Source organism: Pseudorca crassidens, chromosome 11 (genome assembly GCF_039906515.1).
Source record: "Pseudorca crassidens isolate mPseCra1 chromosome 11, mPseCra1.hap1, whole genome shotgun sequence".
In the NCBI taxonomy this organism is placed as follows: domain Eukaryota; kingdom Metazoa; phylum Chordata; class Mammalia; order Artiodactyla; family Delphinidae; genus Pseudorca; species Pseudorca crassidens.
Genome location: NC_090306.1, coordinates 43,898,485 through 43,922,091, shown reverse-complemented (window position 1 = coordinate 43,922,091; position 23,607 = coordinate 43,898,485). Strand labels below are relative to the sequence as shown.

General features: G+C 39.0%; 1 protein-coding gene across 1 annotated transcript in view; it reads left to right on the top strand.

The window, feature by feature from the left end:
* Positions 1-23,607, top strand: part of FAM186A (family with sequence similarity 186 member A) — a 42,654-nt gene that overhangs the window by 5,321 nt on the left and 13,726 nt on the right. The window contains 12 exon segments of the mRNA XM_067698588.1: positions 7,773-8,119; positions 8,122-8,191; positions 8,194-8,683; positions 8,685-9,257; positions 9,291-9,919; positions 9,922-10,063; positions 10,151-11,347; positions 11,454-11,737; positions 11,740-11,960; positions 11,962-12,113; positions 12,115-12,456; positions 21,214-21,406. Coding sequence (XP_067554689.1) covers positions 7,773-8,119; positions 8,122-8,191; positions 8,194-8,683; positions 8,685-9,257; positions 9,291-9,919; positions 9,922-10,063; positions 10,151-11,347; positions 11,454-11,737; positions 11,740-11,960; positions 11,962-12,113; positions 12,115-12,456; positions 21,214-21,406 — 4,640 coding nt within the window.

The window sequence follows — 23,607 nt, the reverse complement described above, 5'->3', positions numbered from 1 at the left end:
AGCCATTTTTATTGTTGAGTTTTAAGAGTTCCTTATATATCCTGGATACAAGTCCTTTATCAGAAAAGTGATTTGCAAATGTTTTCTCCCATTCTGTGGCTTGTCTTTCATTTTCTTAATGGTGCCTTGAAACCCAAAAGTGTTTAATTTTGATGATGTTCCATCAATTTATCATTTTTTTCTTATACGGATCATGGTTTTAGTGTTGTATTATGAACTTGTATCAGTCAGAATTCAACCATGAGAGCAGAACCAGAAGGAGATTATATATAATCTATCTATCCATCTATCTATCACATTGCAATTGAGGGACATGCTCTGTATTATTTTAATTCTTTTAAATGTATTGGGACTTGTTTTGTAGCCTAGCATATGAGCTATTCTGGAGAGTATTCCATGTGTTCTTGAGAAGAATATATATCTGGTTGTTGTCAGGTGCAGTGTTTTATAGTTGGTTTATATTGTTGTTCTAGTCTTCTATGTATCTCTTTGCTGATTTTTCTATCTAGTTGTTCTATCCATTATTGAGAGCAGGATATTGAACTCTCCAATATTATTGTTATTTCTCTCTTTAATTCTGTCAGTTTTTTTGCTTCCTGTATTTGAAGGCTCTGTTGTTAGATGCACATATGTTTATAATTGTGTTAGCTTCCTGATGAACTGACCCTTTTATCATTATAAAATGTCTTCTGTTGTCTCTAGAACCATTTTTTTTTCCTTAACGTTTATTTTGTCGGATATTAGTATAGTCTCTCTAGCTCCCCTGTGGTTACTGTTAGCAAGATTGAATCTAGGATGTGTTGCTTATAGTTGGATCTTGTGGGATTTTTTTAATTTTTAAATACAATATGGCAATCTCTGACTTTTGGCTGGAGTGATTAATTCATATTTAATGTAATTATTGATATGGTTGGATATATACCTGCTATTTTGCTGTTTTCCATATGTCTCATATATCTTTTTCTTCTTCTATTCTTCTTTTACTGCCTTCTGTGTTAAACAGATATTTTATTTTTATTTTTAGTTGTGTTGGGTCTTCGTTGCTGCGTGCAGGCTTCCTCTAGTTGCAGCAAGCAGGGACTACTCTTCTTTGTGGTTTGCAGGCTTCTCATTGCGGTGGCTTCTCTTGTTGCGGAGCACAGGTTCTAGGCACGTGGGCTTCAGTAGTTGTGCCACACTGGCTCAGTAGTTGTGGCTCGTGGGTTCTAGAGCGCAGGCTCAGTAGTTGTAGCACACGGGCTTACTTGCTCCATGGCATGTGGGATCTTCTGGGACCAGGGATCAAAGCCGTGTCCTGTGCATTGGCAGGTGGATCTTAACCACTGTGCCACCAGGGAAGTCCCCTAAACAGATATTTTCTAGTCTACCTTTTTTTTTTTGGTTTTTTTTTTTGAAGTACGCGGGCCTCTCACCGTTGTGGCCTCTCCCGTTGCGGAGCACAGGCTCCGGACACGCAGGCTCAGCGGCCATGGCTCACGGGCCCAGCCGCTCCACAGCATGTGGTATCCTCCCAGACTGGGGCACGAACCTGTGTCCCCTGCATCGGCAGGTGGACTCTCAACCACTGCGTCACCAGGGAAGCCCTAGTCTACCTTTTAATTCCATTTTTTCCTACATTTTTGGAGTAATTTTCTTAGTAGTTGTTCTAGGAACTGCAGTATACACCTTAAATTACCACAATCTGTCAGAGATTAGTACTAACTTAATTTCAGCAAAATATAGAACCTTTGCTCCAATAGCTCCATTCTCTTCCCCTCCTTTGTGCTTTGTCATATATATTACATATTTACGCATTATATGCCCAACAATATAGTTTTATAATTATTGTTATTTATTTATTTACTTATTTATTTTTGGCTGCATTGGGTCTTCGCTGCTGCATGCGGGCTTTCTCTAGTTGCAGCAAGCGGGGGCTACTCTTCATTGCAGTGCACAGGCTTCTCAATGTGGTGGCTTCTCTTGTTGTGGAGCACAGGCTCTAGGCACGTGGGCTTCAGTGGTTGTGGAACGTGGGCTCAGTAGTTGTGGCACATGGGCTTAGTTGTGCCGAGGCATGTGGGATCTTCCTGGACCAGGGATTAAACCCATGTCCCCTGCATTGGTGGGAGTATTCTTAACCACTGCGCCATCAGGGAAGTCCATATAAATTATTGTTTTATATGATTGTCTTTTTAATTGACTAAGAGAGGAAAAAGAAAATAATATTTTTACCGTCTTTTAAATTTACTTACATATACTGGTGCTCTTTATTTCTTTGTGTGAAATTGCATTATCCTCTGGTGTCATTTTCTTTCAACCTAAAGGACTTCTTTACTATGTCTTGTAAGGCCAGTCTACCAGCACCAAGTCATTGCTTATCTGGCATTGTCTTCATTTCACATTCATTTTTTTCAGGCAGTTTTAGATTTAGAGAAAAATTGAGACTATAATAAAGTTCCATTTATCTCACCATACTTTATTATTATTAATATTTACATTAGTATGATGCATTTGCTATAATTAACAAACCAATATTGAGACATTATTAATTAAAGTTTGTAATTGATTAATAATTCCTTGTTTTTACCTAGTGTCCTTTTTCTGTTTCAGGAGCCCATCCAGGGTACCAGATTACATCTAGTTGCCATGTCTCCTTAGGCTTTCTTGGCTGTGACAATTTCTCAGATTTTTCCTTGTGTTTGATGTCCCTGATGGGTTTGAGGAGTACCAGTCAGGTGTATTGTAAAATGCCCCTCTATTGGAACTCATCTGATATTTTTCTCACATTTACCCTGGGGCTATGGGGTTTTGGGAGAAAGATCACAGAGGTAAAGTACTATTGTCACAATATCATTTCAAGGGTACATATTATCAAATGATTTATGACTCAGTGTTGACCTTGATCACCTAGCTAAAATAGTGCTTGTCAGGTTTCTCCACTGCAAAGTTAGTTTTTTCCTCATTTGCCATATTGTGCTCTTTAAAAGGAAGTCCATATGTGCAGCCCACATTTAAGGAATGGAGAGTTATGCGCCCCCTCCTCTAGGGTGGAGTATCTACATAAATTATTTGAACTTTTAAGCACAGGAGTCTGTCTCTTCTCTCCTATTTAGTAATTTATTAGATTATTTATTTATATCAAAATGAACTCACAGATATTTAATACTTTGGGTTATAAAACCTAATACTACTTTATTTTCTTGCTCAAGTTCCAGCTTTGGCCATCAGAACCTCTTTCAGTTGGTTTTTGTGCCCCTTTCACATACCCGCATCAATGTGGTTTATTCTCTCTATCTTTTTTTTTTAGCACTTCCTTACTTTCTGGTACTTACAAGTTACAAGATGCTTCAGGTTCATCTTGAATATTTCCTGCCCCAGTTCTAGAATCTGTCATTTCTCCAAGGACTTCTGGTTCCTTTCATTAGAGAATAGTATTAAAAACCAAGATCTGGTTGCTATGTGTGGTCATTGCTACTAGGGTGTTATTTCTGTTTGGCCCTCTCATCTTTCTTTTTTTCTTTTTTTTTTTTTTGGCTTGTGGGGTCTTAGTTCCCTGACCAGGGATTCAACCTGGGCCCTCGGGAGTGAGAGCTTGGAGTCCTAACCACCGGAGCACCAGGGAATTCCCTTGGCCCTCTCATCTGACAGAGCAAAAAAAATGTGTGCGTGTGCTGACCCATGAATATACACATATCTATAGACATTTATGTATATAATCATCTGTAACTACATTAAGCTAAACATGAGTCCTTGTCAATGTCTCTAACTCTAATTCATTATCACATGGATCATTCTAGCTCCCTCCCCTTGCTTATCAGTAAATTCCTACCCAAAACAGTGAGAAACCTGTTCCTACCATCTGCCATCCATTTACTTAATTGTTCAGTCCAGTATACATGTATAGCAGTATCAGAATTATTAACCCATACTCCCAAGGGAAACAACTTATCAACTACAGTACAGCCCTCATATGTAGTTCCTTTTGCCTTGGTCTTACAGAATCCTTTCAGTTCCAGTTACTTAGGTCAGCAACACTCCCTCTTCCCCAGCACTGCCATTTCCTTCAGTGAGGTTGTGTCATACATTTCTAATATGGTTAGATTCTCATATCATAGTATGAATTCCTTCCTGGGATCCCCTTACCTCCTAGGTGGTTATTTTTAAAAATGTGCCTATGTAGTTTCACTCTTGGTACTGTAGAGTTCTGTAGGGTTTGACAAATGTATATTGTCATGTATCCACCATTACAGTATCATACAGAATAGTTTCTCCATCCTAAAAATCCCCTGTGTTTAATCCTTCCCCTCTCTCCAAGACTCTGGCAACCACTGCTTTTTTAGGGTCCCTATAGTTTTGACTTGTCAAGAATGTCATATAATTGGAATTATGCAGTATGTAGCTTTTCCAGACAGGTTTCTATCTCTTAGCAATACACATTTAAGTTTCCTCCATAACATTCTGTGGCTCAATAGATTATTTCTTTTTATTGCTGAATAATATTTCATTGTATAGATGTACCACAGTTTGTTTATCTCCCGATTGAAGGACATTTTGGCTGCTTCCAGGTTTTGGTGATTAAGAATAAAGCTACTATAAACATTCTCATGCAAGTATTTTGTGTGGACGTAAGTTTTCAAATTAACTGGGTAGATACCTAGAAGCATGATTGCTGAATCATATAAGACTACATTGGGACTTCCCTGGTGGTCCAGTGGTCAAGACTCCGTGCTCTCAATGCAGGCCCAGGTTCCATCCATGGTCAGGGAACTAAATCCCACATGCTGCAACTAAGAGTCCACATGCCACAACTAAGAAGTCTGCACACCGCAACAAAGATCCTGTGTGCCGTACCTAAGACCTGGCACAGCCAAATAAATAAATACTTGGAACTTCCCTGGTGGCGCAGTGGTTAAGAATCCGCCTGCCAACGCAGGGACACAGGTTCGATCCCTGGTCCGGGAAGATCCCACATGCCGCAGAGCAACTAAGCCTGTGCACAACAACTACTGAGCCTGCGCTCTAAAGCCCACGAGGCACAACTACTGAGCCCACGTGCCACAACTACTGAAGGCCGCATGCCTAAAGCCTGTGCTCCACAACAAGAGAAGCCATGAGAAGCCCGCGCACCACAACGAAGAGTATAGCCCCCACTCACCACAACTAGAGAAAGCCCATACATAGGAAAAAAGACCCCATGCAGGCAAAAATAAATAAATAATAGTAGTAAATTTTTTAAAAGACTACATTATTTTGTAAGTAATTTTGTAAGAAACTTCCAAACTGTCTTCTCAAGTATCTGTACCATTTTTCATTCCCACCAGCAATAAACAAATGTTCCAGTTACTCCATATCCTTGCGAGCATTGGTATTATCTGTTTTTTAAAAAATTTTAGATATTTTAATAGGTGTGCAACAGTATCTCACTGTAATTTCAATTCTCCAATGACAAGTGATATTGAGCATCTTCTCATATGCTTACTTGCTGTCAGTATATATTATTTCTTACCTTCATTAAAAATAAAGAGTTGTACATGCATGCTACTTTGAGAAGCATGTACTTATTTCAGTGAATGGATGTGACAGACATTCTGTAATGTATTTAGAGAAGAGTTTAAAAATACATGTATTAACTATGGATATATGAGTGTTCACTGAAAGCAACTTTGACAGGAGTGTTATTTCAGTGAATGGATGTGATAGCTCTTCCGTAATACATTTAGAGAAGTGTTTAAAAACATGCACTAATGATGGTTATGAGGGCTGTACATTCATGCTACTTTGGGAAGAGTGTTATTTCAGGGAATGGATGTCTTCACTTCTAGTAATCTAGCATCAAGTTTGCTGTGTTATTTTTGAAGAACAGTTTTGCTGGATATAGAATTCTTGGTTAATAGTATTATTCTTTCAGCACTTTGAATATACCATCCCACTGCCTTCTGCCTCCACTGTTTCCGATAAGAAGTGACCTGTTAAATTTACTGCGGTTCCCCTGTTCTAAATGGGTCTCCTTTGATTGTGATGAGTCATTTTTCTCTTTTTGCTTTAAAGATTCTCACTTTGTCTGGCTTTCAACAGTTTGACTATGATGTTCTAGGTATCGATCTTTTGGTATTTATCCCACTTAGAATTTGCTGAGCTTCTTGAACGTGCTGATTAATGTTTTTCATCAAATTTGGGATAATCTGGCCATTATTTCTTCAAATACTTTTAATGCCCCACTGTCTTCTTCTTCTGGGACTTCTATTGCTTGTACATTGGTATGCTTGATGGTATCTTACAAGTCTCTGAGGCTTTGTTCATTTTTCTTTATTCTTTTTCCTCCCTGTTCTTCAGAGTAGACAATCTCTAGTTATCTAGCATCAGGTTTGTTGGTTATTTTCTTCTGTAAGCTCAAACATGCTGTTGAGCCCTTTTGGTGAATTTTTCATTTCAGTTATTGTACTACTCAACTCCAATTTTTCCACTTGGTTTTCCAGTTTTCATCTCTTTAATGATATGCTCTATTTGACGAGTAATTGTCATCATACTTTTATTTTAAAATATGGTTTCTTTTAGTTTTTTGGACATATTTATAACTGCTTCTTTTTTTCTGATAAGTCCAACATCTGCCCACCTCCTCTCCCTGGTCTCTGAGACAATTTCTACTGACTGCTTTTCCTCCTGTGTATGGGTCACACTTTTCTGTTTCTTTGCATGCTTTTTTTTATGTTGAAAACTGGACATTTTAGGTAATACGTTGTAGCAACTCTGGATTTTGATTCTCCTTACAACCTCCAGAGTTTGTTTTTGTTGCCTTTTTGGTTTGTTTTTTAGTGACTTGTCTGGACTAATTTGGTGGAGTCTGTATCCCCCACAGTGGGCAGCCACTGATATCTCTGCTCAGTTGTGTTTTTTTGTTTGTTTATTTTTATTTTTAAGCATGAATTTTAGGGGTTACTTTTGGGTCAGCATAGCTTAGTGGTCAGTCAATGATTAGTCAATCGTTAATTAATCCAGATTGATCCAATAAGGCTTCTACTCTTTGCTAACGGATCTGTGTATGGGTTAAAGTAGAATTGTTAAAGAATCGCTTTGCTCTAGATCAAATCAACCCCCTCAGGCAGTAGAGCTGTCAGTCCTCACAGGCTGCCTCACTCTGGTAGAACTCAGGCCATAGGGCTAGGGAGTTGGAGATGGAAGCAGCTCCAGGCTAAAACATCATAGCAAATTTTTCTTGAATAAATTCTTCTCAATTTGTTGTATGCCTTTGCTCAGTTTCCAAAGTCCTAAAATGATTGTTTTTGGCAGTTTTGCTCAGTTTTTTCATTGCCTTTTTGGGAAAAATTTGCTGAGTTTCTCATTCAGCCATTTTGGAAATCCCTTCAAATGTTTGCCTTCTATTCTTTTGTGATCCTTTTGAAAGAATCAAGGTTAGCTTCGACTCAGAAAAGGGAGAATAGAAAGATAGGAACCCAAGAAAGAAAATGGAAAGCACCAAGCATAATCAAAACCAAAGGAAAGTTCTGGTTTACCTTATGTCTAATCTCAAAATTGTAATCGGAAGTAAGTTGAGGTCACAGCTGAGTTCTTCTCCTAAACTCTGGAAGAAGAACTTCTAGAAGATTGTGGGAAAAGAGTCATTCTTTTGAAAATAGTGCTGTTTATTTTGGGGCCAAACTTTCCTGATGAAACTTTATCCTATATCTATCTGTTAATTTAGGCTAATTCCTTAGGCTTAAACATAGAGCACAGCACAAAAGAAGAAATGCGATCTCATCATTTTATTTATTTATTTATTTATTTATTTCTTCTAGCATCTAGAGGTTCTCTATGGAAATCTTGGATAGAAAGTGTTATACAGCGACCTGCAACAGCTCATGCTTTAAGACCAGATCAGATGATTAGTGATCAATTTGCAACAAATACAAAGGTTTCAGAAATCCAAGATATGCTACAGGAACTCAAAGATACTGCAGTGTTCAATAAATTGGAAAACAATGCTATTAAATATATGTCATCAACAATAGAAAACCTTTTGAAAGCTCTGAGTACACTAAATGATGAAGTGAAAGGTATTAACCTCCAAAGTGCCAATATGTATACAAATGAGACAAGTGAAAGAGAAAAAGAGATTTCCCTGAAGATAATACAAGATCTCAGTAAAAAAAAAATGAAATGCTTCAGCAGAAACTTCAAGAAGCAGAAGAAACATACATACACCTTGTTCATCCAAAGGCGTAGAACACCAAGCATTGCCCACACCAACACTGAGAGTGTCACCCGAGCCCTCCCCACAGTTAGCCATCAGCCAAGCTGACACATTAGACAGTGTAGACAGTATTTTGGCCAAAGAATTTGAAATTGTTGTAGATGAGGCCCCCCAAAAAGGGACCAAAGCCTTGGGGATCAAGTGGGACTCATCTCCTTCATACACAGCCCAAGGTGAGACCATTTCAGATATAACTGACCAGCAATACCCTTTACCTGAAAAAAAACAGAAAAAGTCTTCTGAAGAGATCACTGAAGATATCATTATAGATAAGATATCAGCGAAGAAAGGCGGTGCCTTTCAGAAAGATGGGACTGATCGGTACCAATCCCAGGAAGGAAAGCGCACAAAAGGCCCATATGTGCAGGAGACCTCTGAATCAAATGTGAATGATGATAAAGGTAAACAGAAAGTCACAGGGACCAAACTTGATCACCACTTTGAAATACAAGCACTAGAAAAGAAAAGAAATAAAATCCTTTCCTGAAAGCAAATCAAAGTCACTCACTGAATCAAAAAGTCAACATTTTCCTTCTGATTTCCCTTCTGACACAAAGAGCCAAGGTGGCAAAAGTGGAACCAGTAGTATATGGGAAAGACTCAGGAAAGCCAAACTTCAATATTCACATAGCAAAAGTCAAATTTCTTCAGAGAATAAAGAGGAACTCATCATTGAGTCAATGGACGAAGAAGGCAGAAGTGAGATGAGTAGCCAAGCGGAGCCATCCAGGTTGAGCCAACTTGATTATTCCTCTGAGAAAATGAAAATAAAAGGAAAGAAACACCAAATCTCTCCAGGAACCATTATAAGCAAAGAAGAAAAAACTGAAGAGAAGGATATGTCAGTCTTCGCCATGAAAGTCAAGTCTCTTGAACTTGTTAAATCACAGTCTAGGATAACTAAAGAGACTTCAGGAATTCCAGATGGCAAAAGAGAACAGAGTAACCTAGAAGAATTTCAGAAAGCCATAGTGTCATTCCTAAAAGAGAAAATTGATAACATAGGAAAGCCTTTGGATAAAAAGACTAGGTCAAAAAAAAAAAAAAAAAAAAAAAAGACTAGGTCAAAAGAAGAGTTATGATTAAAAAGAGCAGAAGTTGAAAAATTAGGAATCATAAAGGCAAAAATCGAGGAATATTTCCAAAAAGTGGCTGAAACTGTGACAAAAATCTTGAGAAAATACAAAGATATAAAAAATGCAGGATAAATTGGAGAGAAACCTATGAACTAAAAAAAGGTGGTCTCATTTATGCCAGAATTGCATTTTCAGAGGCAGATTAGTGCAAAGTCAGAAATTAGCACCTTACTTTCACAGGAGAGCCTTGGCCCACTAACTGACAATTTAATACAAATGATCTTGGCTGAAATAGAAAGTGAAAGGGATGTTCCTGTAGCCTCAACAGTAGGGAAAGACCATAAGGAGAAGGAAAAACAAAGGCTAGAAGAAAGGAGCTATGAGATGATAAATAAGAATTTGGAAAAGGAAGAGGCATGGCTCCCAATGAAGGAGGGAAAGCGAGGGCAACAGAAGCAGAAACAGTGTCAGGAAGAAGAGGTGTGGAAGGGACAGCAAAAACAGAGGATGCAAAAGCAGATTGAGCCAGATGAGAAGCAAAAGAAAAGGGAAGAGGAGAAAGAAGGGCATCAGAAGTCAAAGCAGCAGCAGCTGGAAGCATGGAAGCAAAAAATGAAGAACAAGGAGTGCCCTTGGAGAAGGAGAAAGGACAGCAGATGATGCAGGTTCAGAAGGAAGTGAGATATCTGGAGCAAGAAAGCAGTTGGGAGAGAGAGGAGGAGAAGCAGAAGCCAAGGAGAAAGGTAGAGGACCATGAAAGGCAGAAGCAGAAAACAGCAAAGGAGATGAAAACTTTTTAACAACCAGAACAGGTGCTCAGTCACACTTCAGTGACATTGTCTTCCAGGTGGCAGAGCACACCAAAAGACGCATTGCAGTTACACCAAAGAAGAGAGTTCAATGGGAATCTTAAGAAATTAGAGAATCTGGCTGATGGAAAGCACCCCATACCGATCATTCCTCCCATCTCTACACAATCTTCCTCACCAGGAGCCTTTTCTATTTCTGGACAGTCTCCCACAAAGTCCATTACTCTTACCCCTCAGCAGACCCAGGCAATGGAAATTGACCTCACCCCTGAAGAGGCCAAGGCACTGGGAATCACTCCCACCTCCCATCAGGTTCAGGAATTGGGGGAAACCCCTACTCCTAAGATGTCTCAGGGTTTGGGAGCAGCCCACACACCTGAGCAGGCCCATGCACTGAGGGTCACTCTTACCCCTCAGCAAGTCCAGGCATTGGGGATAACTCTCACCCATGAGCAGGCCCAGACACTGGGGATTCATGTCACCCCTGAACAGGCCCAGGCACAGGTGGTCCCCCATGTCACCGCTCAGCAGACCCAGGAACTGGGGATCACTCTCACCCCTCAACAGGCCCAGGGACTGGGGATCCATGTCACCCCTCAGCAGGCCCAGGACTTGGGGGCCCCTTTCACTTTAGGACAGGCTCAAGCATTGGGGGTTTCTCTCTCTCCAGAACAGTTTGAGGAATTAGGAGTTCCTCCCACCTCAGATAACAACTATACCTTAGAATCTCCCCACATCCCAGAACAAATCCAACCTTTGGGAGCCCCTTTCACCCCAGGACAGGCCCAGTCCATGGCTATTACTCTCAGGTCTGAGCAGGACCTAAAATTAGGAGCTCTTCTTATCAATGAGCAGTCCTTACCACACAGGGCTGGTCCTCCTTCAAGACATACTCTGGAAGTTGGGATCTTTTCCATTACTGATAAATCTATCACAACACGTGCTCCTCACATTCCTAAGCAGTCCCCAGTATCATCTGCTCCTGTTGCTGAGAAGTCCCCTATATTTGAGGTCTCTTCTACTCCTTTGCAGATATCAAGGTCTCCTCTTACACAAGCCCCCTTTGTCCCTGGGAAATCCTTGGGAATGAGGATTCCTTCAGAACCCAGGAAGCTCCTGGCACCACAGACTTTTCCTTCCTCTAGACAGACCCCAGTTTCTAAGGGTCAATCCACCTCTGTTCGGTTCCCAGCTCCAGTCCCCAGTCCAATATCTGGGCCCTCTCCCACTCCAGGGCAGCCCCTTGCACCAGGCCCTTCTTAGTTCTAGGCAATTCTTCATATCTAGGGACATTGTGACTCCCGAGTTGCCTCTGATATTGAAGCCCCTTCTTGACCTCAGACAGCTCCTTATATCTGGAGTCCCAGCCACGTCTGCACAGATTCCCAGTATCTGGGCTCCTTTCTCTCATGGGAAGTGCTTGGCTCCTGGGGCTTCTTCCACCCCTGAGGAACTCTTGGAATCTGGACCCTTAACCCTCTCTGAGCAGCCTCAGGCATGCCAGACCTCTGCCACCCATGAGCAATCTCCCTATCTACAAGCCCCTTCTACCCTTAGGCAGCATCTGTCACCATGGACCCTTCTTGGGCAAGCTTGCCCACTATGGATCCCTCCCACCCTGGGCAACGCCCTACACTATGGGCTCCCTCAACCCCTGGAAAGCCCCAGAAAAATTTGTCCTCTCCTGTCTCTAAGAAAAGTAAGGAAAGATTGTCAATTATTTCTTCTCTGAAACCTGAAACAGCATTGGTCCATCCCAGTGCTCCAAGTTTCAAGGTACCTCAAGCCCCTTTCACCACTAAGAAGTTCCAAATATCAGAGGTCTCTGACACTTATGAAGAAATCCAGAGACCCCCGAGATCCTTTTGCTATGGAACAATTTAGAACATTTAAGTCCTATCTCACTGATTACAGGACACCAGTATCCCAAACCCCTTACATTGATGAGGGGGCCCTTCCTACTCTCATTAAGCCTGTAATATCACTACCTTCTCTTACTACCCAAAACATCACAGAGCTCACCTTCTGAATGGGACCAGAAATCCCGATTTCCCCCTATAGATAAGCCCTGGATACTGACCTCACTTTCAGGTACCCAGAAAACCAAGATGATGGTGCCCACTTCCTATCCCCAAGAGCTCAAAGAACAGAACTATTTTGTTGATGTGGAGGCTCAGCGGAAGAACCTGATTCTCTTAAATCAGGTGACAAAAGCTTCTATACTCCCTTCACAACTACACACAACAGCTAGGAATCTCATAATTGAGACACTTCATACGGACAAAGTTCGGCTGGGATACCTATTCCACAAGTACATTGCCTATAGGCTGATCCAGTGTGCAAGGTAGATATAAATATTGTGTGTCCAGTTTTCTGAAATCAGGTTTAGTCCTGATTTCAAATATCCTCCCTCACTGCCCTATAAGTATATACATATTTGTCAGATTAGATTCTCTTATAGAAGGTCTGTGGAATGGAAGCATATTTAAGATAGTAAAAGGAAGTATATTTTTTAGGAAATAAAAAATATCTTATAACATATTTCATTCATTTATATCTCTAGCAGACATGCTTAAGTATATTTTGTGGATCATGGTTGATCTCCAAAATATCAACTTCAGAAGTTTAGAAATGCTTCCAACTGGAAGAATGGTAACTTCCAACTGGTAACAATTTATACATTGGTCAGCATTATAAAAGAGTACTTCCCCACATCAAGACTAACATGAAATATTATCAGTTTTTTGGTTCATTGCCAATGTAATAGATAAAATATGGCATTTCAATGCTTTAATTTGCATTACTTTTATTATAGGTTGAGGTTAAGCATCTTTTCATAGACTTAAGAGCCATCTGTATTTTATTTTCTGCGAAGATTCTATTCAATACTTTGCCCATTTTTCAATTGGGTTGTCAAGTTGCTTTTTTAATTGATTCGTGGGGCCTGTTCAAATATTTGGAAAATTAGTCCCTTGTCTGTGACATAAATTGCCAAATTTCCCCCACTTGTGTTTTGACTCTGCTTTTGGTGGGTTCTGCTTTCTAAAAAAATTTTGATTTTTATGTGCTTATATTTTCTTATTTAAATATTTATTTATTTATTTTGGATGCACTGGGTCTTAGTTGTGGCATGTGGACGTCTTAGTTGTGGTACGCGGACTCTTAGTTGCGGCATGTATGCGGGATCTAGTTCCCTGACCAGGGATCGAAGCCGAGCCTCTTGCACTGGGAACTTGGAGTCTTACCCACTGGAGCACCATGGAAGTCCCTATATCAATATTTGCAATAATGCTTTGTACCATATTTAGAAAGGCCCTCTCCACTATGAGAAATATAAAGAAATTCTTTCTAGGTTGCTTTTAGTACTTTTATGGTTGGTTATTAGTTTTTTGTTTGTTTGTTTTACATTTAAGTCTTCGATTCTAAGCTTTCTGTTGTGAGATATAGGTGTGATGTTTTTCACTCCCCCCATCACTATTTACAAAATAATCTACCTTTTTCCCCATTGATTTGAATGTAGCTTCATCATAAATTGTTGTATCATTTAAGTCCATAACTGGATTTTCTATTATTTTTTATTGATTGCATATAGATGAGTTACTTCTATTCTCTGTTATTTATTGCAGTTTTATTTTTATGATGCTGAGTCTTTGTGGTAGTTAGTACTATTTGCCAGTACTTGTCAATGAGATGTGAACAGAATTAATGTGTATCATTTCTGTACTAAGCTTGTCATTGTCAGTTTGAGACTCTCTAGAGTCTCCTTTTCCTCTGGTATGATAACCTATAGTATTCAAGGTGATGACTGCTCTGTTAGCCTGTGTTCCTGAGAGTATAGAATGAAGCTCATTCCCTGCAAAGCCATGATGGATTTGTAGTATGAGCAACAGGTAAACTTTTGTTTACAAACAGCAAAACCCAGTTTATCTTTACTAATATAGTCTTCCTGTTCAAGAAAATGATATACCTTTGTTTTTGTTCAGGTCGTGTGTGTGTGCGTGTGCACGTGTGTGTGTGTGTGTGCGTGTGTCCTGTTGGAGCATTCTAAAGTTTTCATCTAGCTCTTGCATATTCTGCCATAAGTGTATATCTTGCTAGTTTTTATTTTTGTTGTTACTATTGTAAATGGACTCTCTTCTTCTATGATACCTTCTAACTGGTTGTCATTTGTATAAATGAAGGCTAGATTTCTCTATATCAATTTTGTATGCAGCCATCTTACTGTATTCAAAAGCATGTGATAGTTTTTCAGTTGATATTCTTGAGTTTTCCAATTACATAATCATATCACCTGCAAATAATAATTTTTTACATCTAGAATTTCCAACTTTTAAACATCTCATTTCTGTCCCTGTCTACCTGAATTGATTAGTACCTTCAGAACTATATTAAAAAATATTGGTGATGTGGCCACAAGGCCATCTTTGTTCATTTGACTTGCCCTGAGTAACAGCTAGTAGTGCCCTTCCATGGTCCCATGTTATTTTTTTCTAGGAAAAACTCACCTTCAAGAACATTTAAAAGGATTGTTTATATTTATATTCTCCTTTCTGAAAAAGTTACAAAACAACTTTAACCTTAGTCAATTTCATTTTGAGGGGGGTTATTTTCTCCATTCCTTTGTAACTCAGAATGCCAAAATGTAAGTCCTTTCATTGCTAATTATTATAGTGGTGATAGTGGACATTTTTCTAGTATATGTCATTAAAAAATGCTGGCTTTTGGGTTGAAATACATTTTATCATATTAAAAAAGTATCCGTCAGCTCCTGTTTTGTTATTTTTTTTTAATCAAGAGTGGATGTTGAATTTTGTTAAATTTATTAAATCACATTTTGTTAAATGTGATTTCAGCACTTCATTTTCATGGTTATTAGAGAACATATTTTCTCCTCAGATCTATTAATATGATTAATTATTTTAAACCATCATCACATCCCTGGAATTTGTCCTTGTTGTACCTTTCTTTGAATGTGTTACATTTGCTAATATTTTATTTAGGATTTTAATTGCATTGATATTCATTAGTAAGTTTGGTGGTTTACTTCTTTTGGTGCTATCTTTGTCAAATTTTGGTATAATTTTAAGTTTATATCATTTAAAAAATGTGAAAGCTTATTTTTTTTCTATGCTCTGGAACAGTTTAATGATAAAATTAGCTATTCTTTGAAAGTTTGGTAGATTTCACCTATGATATTATATGGGCTTGGTACTTTTGGGGGGAATTCTATGACAACTTTCTTAATTTTTATATGGCAGTTAAGTTTGTTTAGTTTTAGTGAAGATTTTGAAGATCTAAGTGACACGATGTGACCTGTTTTAGTAAAATCATTTAAAAATGGAAATATATAGATCAACATTTCACAACAATATTTAATTTATACACTTATAACTTTTATAATTGATCCATCAAGGATCAATTTGTTCATTCTGCAGAAAGCTCTTCTTTAATATTTAATGTTATAATAATCAAATCACCAACAGGTATAACAAGGAATTAAATATTGACAGATGAAAGATTCCATAATAAAAATGGCTGAGTCAAGAAGATTCTAACATTATATGGGAGAGAAAACATAAAGTATAATAATATAAACTATTTTTGAATAAAGAAAGTTTTGTAGAACCTTTGTAAGTAAAGAGTCCATGTTTAAATGCTAAAATACAGTTTTAGAGTTGTATTACCACATGATCAGTGTAATAAACCTGAAAAGCAATGATGGAAAGAATGTAAAATTACACCAGATGCTGATAATGAAACATTTCATTTCCATATATATTGAAGAAAGTTCTTAAAGATACTAAATGTTGTGGTGACTAGATAGGATTTAACTTATCATTTAATTCATCAACATTTAAAATATCCACTTCATGCCAGGGGCTGGGTTAGGCCCAGGGGGTAGAGGGTGGAAGGATACAAAAATGGATAAGCCATAACCCTGCCTTGAGGGCACTCAAAGTCTACTAAGAGACAGTCATACAAACAGATGATTATATAGTATGATGTGGAAAGAATATATCACCTACTCTATACAAGAGAACTGAGGAGAGGGGAGAGTTAGGTAAAGCTTCTAGGAGTCCAGACCTTTGAACTATGTCTCAAAGAACTAGTAAAAGTCAGTAAGGCAGCAAAGGCAGAGAGTCTAGCAGGATAAAGAAAGGAAGAAAGAAGCAAAGTTTTGTGTGTGTGTGTGTGTGTGTGTGTGTCTGTCGGTGGAAACCAGTAACTGTTTTGGGGCACAATGAACCATATATATCCATATAAGATGGCAAATTTAAATGATAAATGTTTTGTGTGTTCTGACTGCTTCACCAATCGGCCGTTCCCCCATCTCTCTCCCTCTCCTTGGGCTTCCCTATCCCCTGAGACACACAACAATATTGAAGTTAGGCCAGTTAATAACCCTACTATGGCCTCTAAGTGTTAAAGTGGAAGGAAGAGTCTCATGTCTCTCACTTTATCACTTTAAGTCAAAAGCTAGATATGAATGAGCTTAGTAGGGAAGGCATGTTGAAAGCTGAGAAAGGCTGAAAGCTAGGCCTTTTGCACAGTTAGCTAAGTTGTGAATGCAAAGGAAAAGTTCTTGAAGGAAATTGAAAGTGCTACTCTAGTGAACACATGAATGATAAGAAAGACAAACAGCCTTACTGTGATGTGGAGAAAGTTTTACTGGTCTGGATAGAAGATCAAACCAGCCATGACATTCCCTTAATTGAAAGCCTAATCCAGAGCAAGGCCCTAAGTCTCTTCAATTCTATGAAGGCTGAGAGAGGTGAGAAAGCTGCAGAAGAAAAGTCTGAAGCTAGCAGAGGTTGATTTATGAGGTTTAAGGAAAGAAGCCTCTTCATAACATCAAAGTGCAAGGTGAAGCAAGTGCTAATGTAGAAGCTGGAGCAAGTTATCCAGATCTAGCTAAAATAAGTAATGAAGGTGGCTATATTAAAAAACAGATTTTCAGTGTATACAAAACTGCCTTATATTGGAAGAAGATGCCACCTAGGACTTTCATAGCTAGAGAGGATTAGTCAATGCCTGGCTTCAAGGCTTCAGAGCTTTTGAAGGACAGGCTGACTCTCTTGTTAGGGGCTAACGCAGCTGGTGACTGTAAGTTGAAGCCAGTGCTCATTAACCATGCTAAATTAAAATGCTAAATCTACTCGGCTATGTTCTATCAATGAAACAACAAAGCTTAGATGACAGCACAACTATTGACAACATGGTTTACTAAATATTTTAGGCCTACTATTGAGACCTACTGCTCAGAAAAAAAAGATTCCTTTCAAAACATTACAGCTCATTGACAATGCACCTGGTCACCCAAGAGCTCTAATGGAGATGCTCCATTAATCTTAATCTCCATTAAGATTCATGTTGTTTTCATGCCTGCTAACACAGCTTCCACTCTGCAGCCCATGGATCAAGGAGTAATTTCGACTTTCAAGTCTTATTATTTAAGAAATAGATTTCGTAAGGCTATACAGTAGCTGCCATAGATAATGGATCTGGGCAAAGTCAATTAAAAACCTTCTGGAAAGGATTCACCATTCCAGATGCCATTAAGATCATTCATGATTCATGGAAAGAAGGCAAAATACCAACGTGAACAGGAGTTTAGAAGAAATTGATTCCAACCTTCATGGGTAACTGAGCAGCTCAAGACTTCAGTGTAAGAAGTAACTGCAGACGTGGTGGAAACAGCAAGAGAACTAGAATTAGAAGTAGAGCCTGAAGATGGGACTGAATTGCTACCATCTCATGATGAAACCTGAATAGATGAGGAGTTGCTTCTTATGGAAGAGCAAAGAAAGTGGTTTCTTGAGATAAATTCTTCTGATGAAGATGCTGGGAAGACTGTTGAAATGACAACAAAGGATTTAGAATACTACATAAACTTAGCTGTTAAAAAGCAGTGGCAGGGTTTGAGAGGACTGACTCCAATTTTAAAAGAAGTTCTACCATGGGCTTCCCTGGTGGCGCAGTGGTTGAGAGTCCGCCTGCTGACGCAGGGGACACGGGTTCGTGCCCCAGTCCAGGAAGATCCCACATGCCGCGGAGCGGCTGGGCCCGTGAGCCATGGCCGCTGAGCCTGCGCATCCAGAGCCTGTGCTCCGCAATGGGAGAGGCCACAACAGTGAGAGGCCCGCGTAATGCAAAAAAAAAAAAAAAAAAAAGTTCTACCATGGATAAAATGCTATCAAACAAACAAACAAAAAATGCTATCAAACAGCTTTGCAGGCTACAGAGATATCATTCGTAAAAGGACAAGTCAATGGATGCAGCAAACTTCATTTTTGTCTTTTTTTAAGAAATTGCCAAAGCCACCGAAACCTTCAGCAACCACCACCTGATCAGTCAGCAGCCATCAGCACTGAGGCAAGATTCTCTACCAGCTCAGATGACTGTTAGAATTTTTTAGCAATAAAGTATTTTTATTTATTTATTTTTTAATTTTTAAAAATTGATATATAGTTAATTTACAATGTTGTGTTCGTTGCAAAGTGATTCAGTTATACACATATACGTATAAATATATATACATATATATACATTCTTTTTCAGATTCTTTTCCATTATAGGTTATTACAAGATACTGAGTATAGTTTCCTGTGCTATACAGCAGGTCCTTGTTGTTTACCTATTTTATATATAGTAGTGTGTATATGTTAATCCCAAACTCCTAATTCATCTCCCCCACCCCCTGGTAACCACTTTGGTAACCATAAGTTTGTTTTCTATGTCTATAAGTCTATTTCTGCTTTGTAAATAAGTTCATTTTTATCTCTTTTTTTTGGGCCTTGCCATGTGGTTTGCAGGATCTTAGTTCAACCAGGGATCGAACCCATGTCCCCTGCAGTGGAAGCAGGGAAGCATGAAGTCCTAACCACTGGACCACCAGGGAATTCCCTGTACCATTTTTTCAGATGCCACATATCAGTGATATCATATGATATTTGTCTTTCTCCGACTTACTTCACTTAATACGATAAAATTTGGGTCCATCCATATGCTGCAAATGGCATTATTTCATTCTTTTTATGGCTGAGTAATATTCCATTGTCTATATATACCACATCTTTAACCATTCATCTGTTGATGGACTTTTAGGTTGCTTCCATGTCTTGGCTATGGTAAATAGTGCTGCTGTGAACATTGGGGTGCATGTATCTTTTCAAAAGAACGTGCATCTTTTCAAATTAGAGTTTTCTCCAGATATATGCCCAGGAGTGGGACTGCAGGATCATATAGTAACTCTATTTTTAGTTTTTTAGGGAACCTCCATCCTGTTCTCCATAGAGGCTGCACCAATTTACATTCCCACCAACAGTGGAGGAGGGTAGTAATAGTTTTATATCCAAATTCTGATCATGCTTTTTCTCTGATGTCAGGAAGAACTTGGCTCGAATTTCCAGTTCTGAACTTCTCTAAGACTCAAATGTGCTGACTCAAATTTGTAAAATTGATGTAATGATAATTACTTCAAAGAATGGTTGCAAGGGGACTTCCCTGGTGGCGCAGAGGTTGAGAATCCGCCTGCCAATGCAGGGGACGATCCCTGGTCCGGGAAGATCCCACATGCCGTGGAGCAACTAAGCCCGTGTGCCACACCTACTGAGCCTGCACTCTAGAGCCCGCTCGCCGCAACTACTGAGCCCGCGTGCTGCAACAAATGAAGTCCACGTGCCTAGAGTCCATGCTCCGCAGCAAGAGAAGCCACTGCAATGAGAAGCCCCTGCACCGCAACAGAGAGTAGCCCCCGTTCACCACAACTGGAGAAAGCCCGGACGCAGCAATGAAGACCCAACGCAGCCAAAAATAATAATAATAAAAAAATATAAAATTAACTCAGAACGTTAATATATTTAAGTATTAAATGATCCATATATACAGTAGGTTCTAAGCTATTACAACCCACAAACAGACCTAAGAGTTATTCCCTTCCCCCTCTCTCTATATATGTAAAATACATATATTCAGAAAAACGTCTTCAGTGGGTTCCCATTGCCTACCTCCCCCAAAATCCAAACTCCATAATATGCTGTTTAAAGCCTTTCATGATCCAGCTATGTCAGTCTCATCCCCCACTATATCCTTTCACATATCTGTGATCTAAAAGTTCCAGACTATTCACCACTCCCAAAATATAACTTTTATTGTCTTGCCTTTATTTATAGTGTTCCCTCAACCTGGAATTCTTCATCCCCTTTTTCTCAAACTTCAGTGGCTATAAGTTTTACCTGAGATTTTTTTTAAAATACAGATCCTGAAGCTTACCACCAAGATTTTTTATTCAAAAGGTCTAGGGATGCACCCTGGAATCTGCATTTTCAACAAGCACCACCCTCCCACCCCCAATAAAATGATTCAGTCCAGGTGATTAGGGTCCATACTTTGAAAAATACTGGTATTGTGGAAAGAGAAAAGATCTGGGTTTGCTTCCGAAATCTGTTATTTATCAATTATGTGACTTTAGAAAATTACTTAACTTTGCTCAGAATCCTTTTCCTCTCCTGTAGAATAGGGATGGCAAAAAACTATGTTTTGGAGGCCCAAACATTGTGGCCTACTACATTACAGTAAAGAGAGTACTACATTTTTATGACTGTTCCTCAAGATCCTATTCAATATCTTCCTACGAAGCATTCTTTATTCCTCTTATTAGAATTAATTATGTTTTCCTTTTTGCTCAAACAGCTAAATTGCTATTTAGCATTTATTTCATTCTCTCTCTGACACAATTTATTAGTCTCCTAATCTGGCTTGTAAGTGCTTTGAAGGCAAGGACACTCTTTTTCATAATTGTATTAAGTACCTTCTATATGTTGTATACATATCAATACTAAAATATAATATATTAAAAAAATAATGAGCAACACTATTTTAACACTAAAAACTCTGTGAGGAGTTAATGAAAATTTGACAGTCATATAGAGTTTTGAAAGTTTAGTCATATAGGGAACTAGATTAAGGTCTCATTAAGCAAGCCTGCCACCCCTATACTATCTCTCTCTACTTACTAAGGATGAGATGAGAATGGTGACACCAGGTTTGCTGAGTTAGTGTCAGTAATTATATGAATCTCATTCTTGTTAATTTTTCCAAGAAACAACATAATTAAATGGTTACAAGCCATCCAGAATACTGGGAGAGGTTATGAGACCCAGAACCTCTACATAATGCTGAGCAGAATTGATGACTATCAAAAAAAGGTGATGCAGATCTGCACAGGGAAGCAGAAGTCGCTACAGCAGAAACAGAATCAGTGCCTGAGGAAAATGACGTACTTATTCAGCCAGGTAATCTGTTTTCTTTTCCCTCTCCCCAGTGTGTTGTAAGAAAAGGCAAAGTGGTAGGCTTTGAAAATAAGTTACCCGGAGATACCATAACATACTACAAATTTCATGGCTTAAAACAACAGAAATGTATTCTCTTACAGTTCTGGAGGCCAGTTCGAGAAATCAAGGTGTTGGCAGGGTTGGTTCCTTCTGGAGGCTCTGAGGGAGAAATTTGTTCCAAGTCTCTCTTCTAGATTCTGGTGGCTATAGACAATCCTTGGCATTCCTTGGCTTGTAGCTGCACAACTCCAATCTCTGCCTCTGTCTTTCCCATGGCCTTCTTCCTAGTGTGTTTTATGTTCTCCTCTTACAAAGCCATGTGTCATTGGATTTAGGACCCATCTGGTTAAACCAGGATGACCTCATCTTGAGATCCTTAACTACATCTGTAAAGACCCTTTTTCCAAATAAGGCCACATTCACATGTTCTGAGTGAACATATCTTCTGGGGAGTTCATCATTCAATCCACTACACTGTGACTTCAGTGAAACTCCTAAATTGACAACAGGAATACTGGCTGGACTCTCTAGATGAGAAAAGGTTAGAATAGGAGGGACTTCCAGAAATGCTCAACTCCTTCCTAGTCAACCCACATCTACCAGCCTCTAGATATGAAACCTCTTGAGCTCACTGCTCTCCAGCTGATTCTTGGTGGTTACATTCCTCAAAACTATCAGAAAGCAAGTTTTAATATGCATTTACAAAAAATGGAGATAAGGGTTTACTTAATTTGCTTACATAGCACAAGGCACAGAAGATCCTGCTAAACTCTGACATCCACCCAATTACGTCTCAGAGCCCTCTCTGAGATGACCATCAGTATGCTTTTGGAAGTGATACCTTCCAAAAGTTATAGAGCTGAGATTAGAGTTCTTTGTTCTGGGATTATATGCTCCCATTATTTTCTCCAGCATGGAGTTCTGGAACATTCTTGGAGTTCTAGGAATATTTATACATCATTTTCTTTTACTAAAGTAAATAATTTACAAGATTAGTTTACTTGCTACTCTAGAAGGTACAGAGAGACTTCTCATTATAGACATATTGTGAATTTTCCAGAAGTTACTTTTTCTTTTCTTTTCTTTTTTTTTTTTTGGCCATGCCACGCGGCTTGCAGGATCTCAGTTCCCCAACCAAGGATTGAATCCAGGCCACAGCAGTGAAAGCCTGGAATCCTAACCACTAGGCCACCAGGGAACACCCAAGAAGTTACATTTTATTTTATTTTATTTTACTTTATTTTATTTTAGTTTAGTTTAGTTTGGCTGCACCGGGTCTTAGTTGCGGCATGCATGCAGGATCTCATTCCCCAACCAGGGATTGAACCTGGGCCCCCTGCATTGGGAGCAACGGGCCTTACCCACTGGACTACCAAGGAAGTCCCTAGAAGTACACTTTAAACATTAAAACTCTCTGACCTCAAAAATTGGATATTTTTGACAGTTCTGGGTTTGGAAAATACGACCAATGTTAATGGAGTAAAGCAAGATGAATTGGCAGTGTCATGAACTGTCTGACAGGAATTACAATGTCTAGGGCATTTCAGGGGATTAATATGGGTCTGGGGTCAGGGAAGCTAGAATCTAGATGATGAGGTGGGTATCAAGGCATCAAGAAGGGAGGGGAAAAAGCAAAAAGGAAGAAAAGGGTAGAAATGAATAAATACACTGAATCAGAGTGGTGGTCAAGAGGTTGGTTCTGCTACCAGATTGGGTTCAAATCAGCTTCACCACATACTAGCTAAGAGATCTTGGGCAAGCCACTTAACTTTTCTGAGTTTCATATCCCCATATGTAAGAAGACAAGGATAATAATAGCACCTATCTCATAAGGTAGCAAATATCAAATAAATTAATACATAGAAAGCACCTGACAGTCAAAGTTAGCTATCATTATATTTGCACAATGTTTCACAACTGATGAATATATTGTCTTACACAACTCTCATAAGAACCCTGTGTTTATTATTCTTGTTTTAGAAATGAGAAGAAAGAAGTGCAGATAAAATTAGCAACTAACCCAAAGTCACAAAGCTGGGAAATGAGAGGACTAAAACTAGAACTTAATGCAGGACCACGGTTTTTATACATCACAGTTGCCAACTCTGAAACTGTGTGTTGGAGGCAGGTAGAGGTCGAGGAGTGGCAGGAGGAAGGGAGAA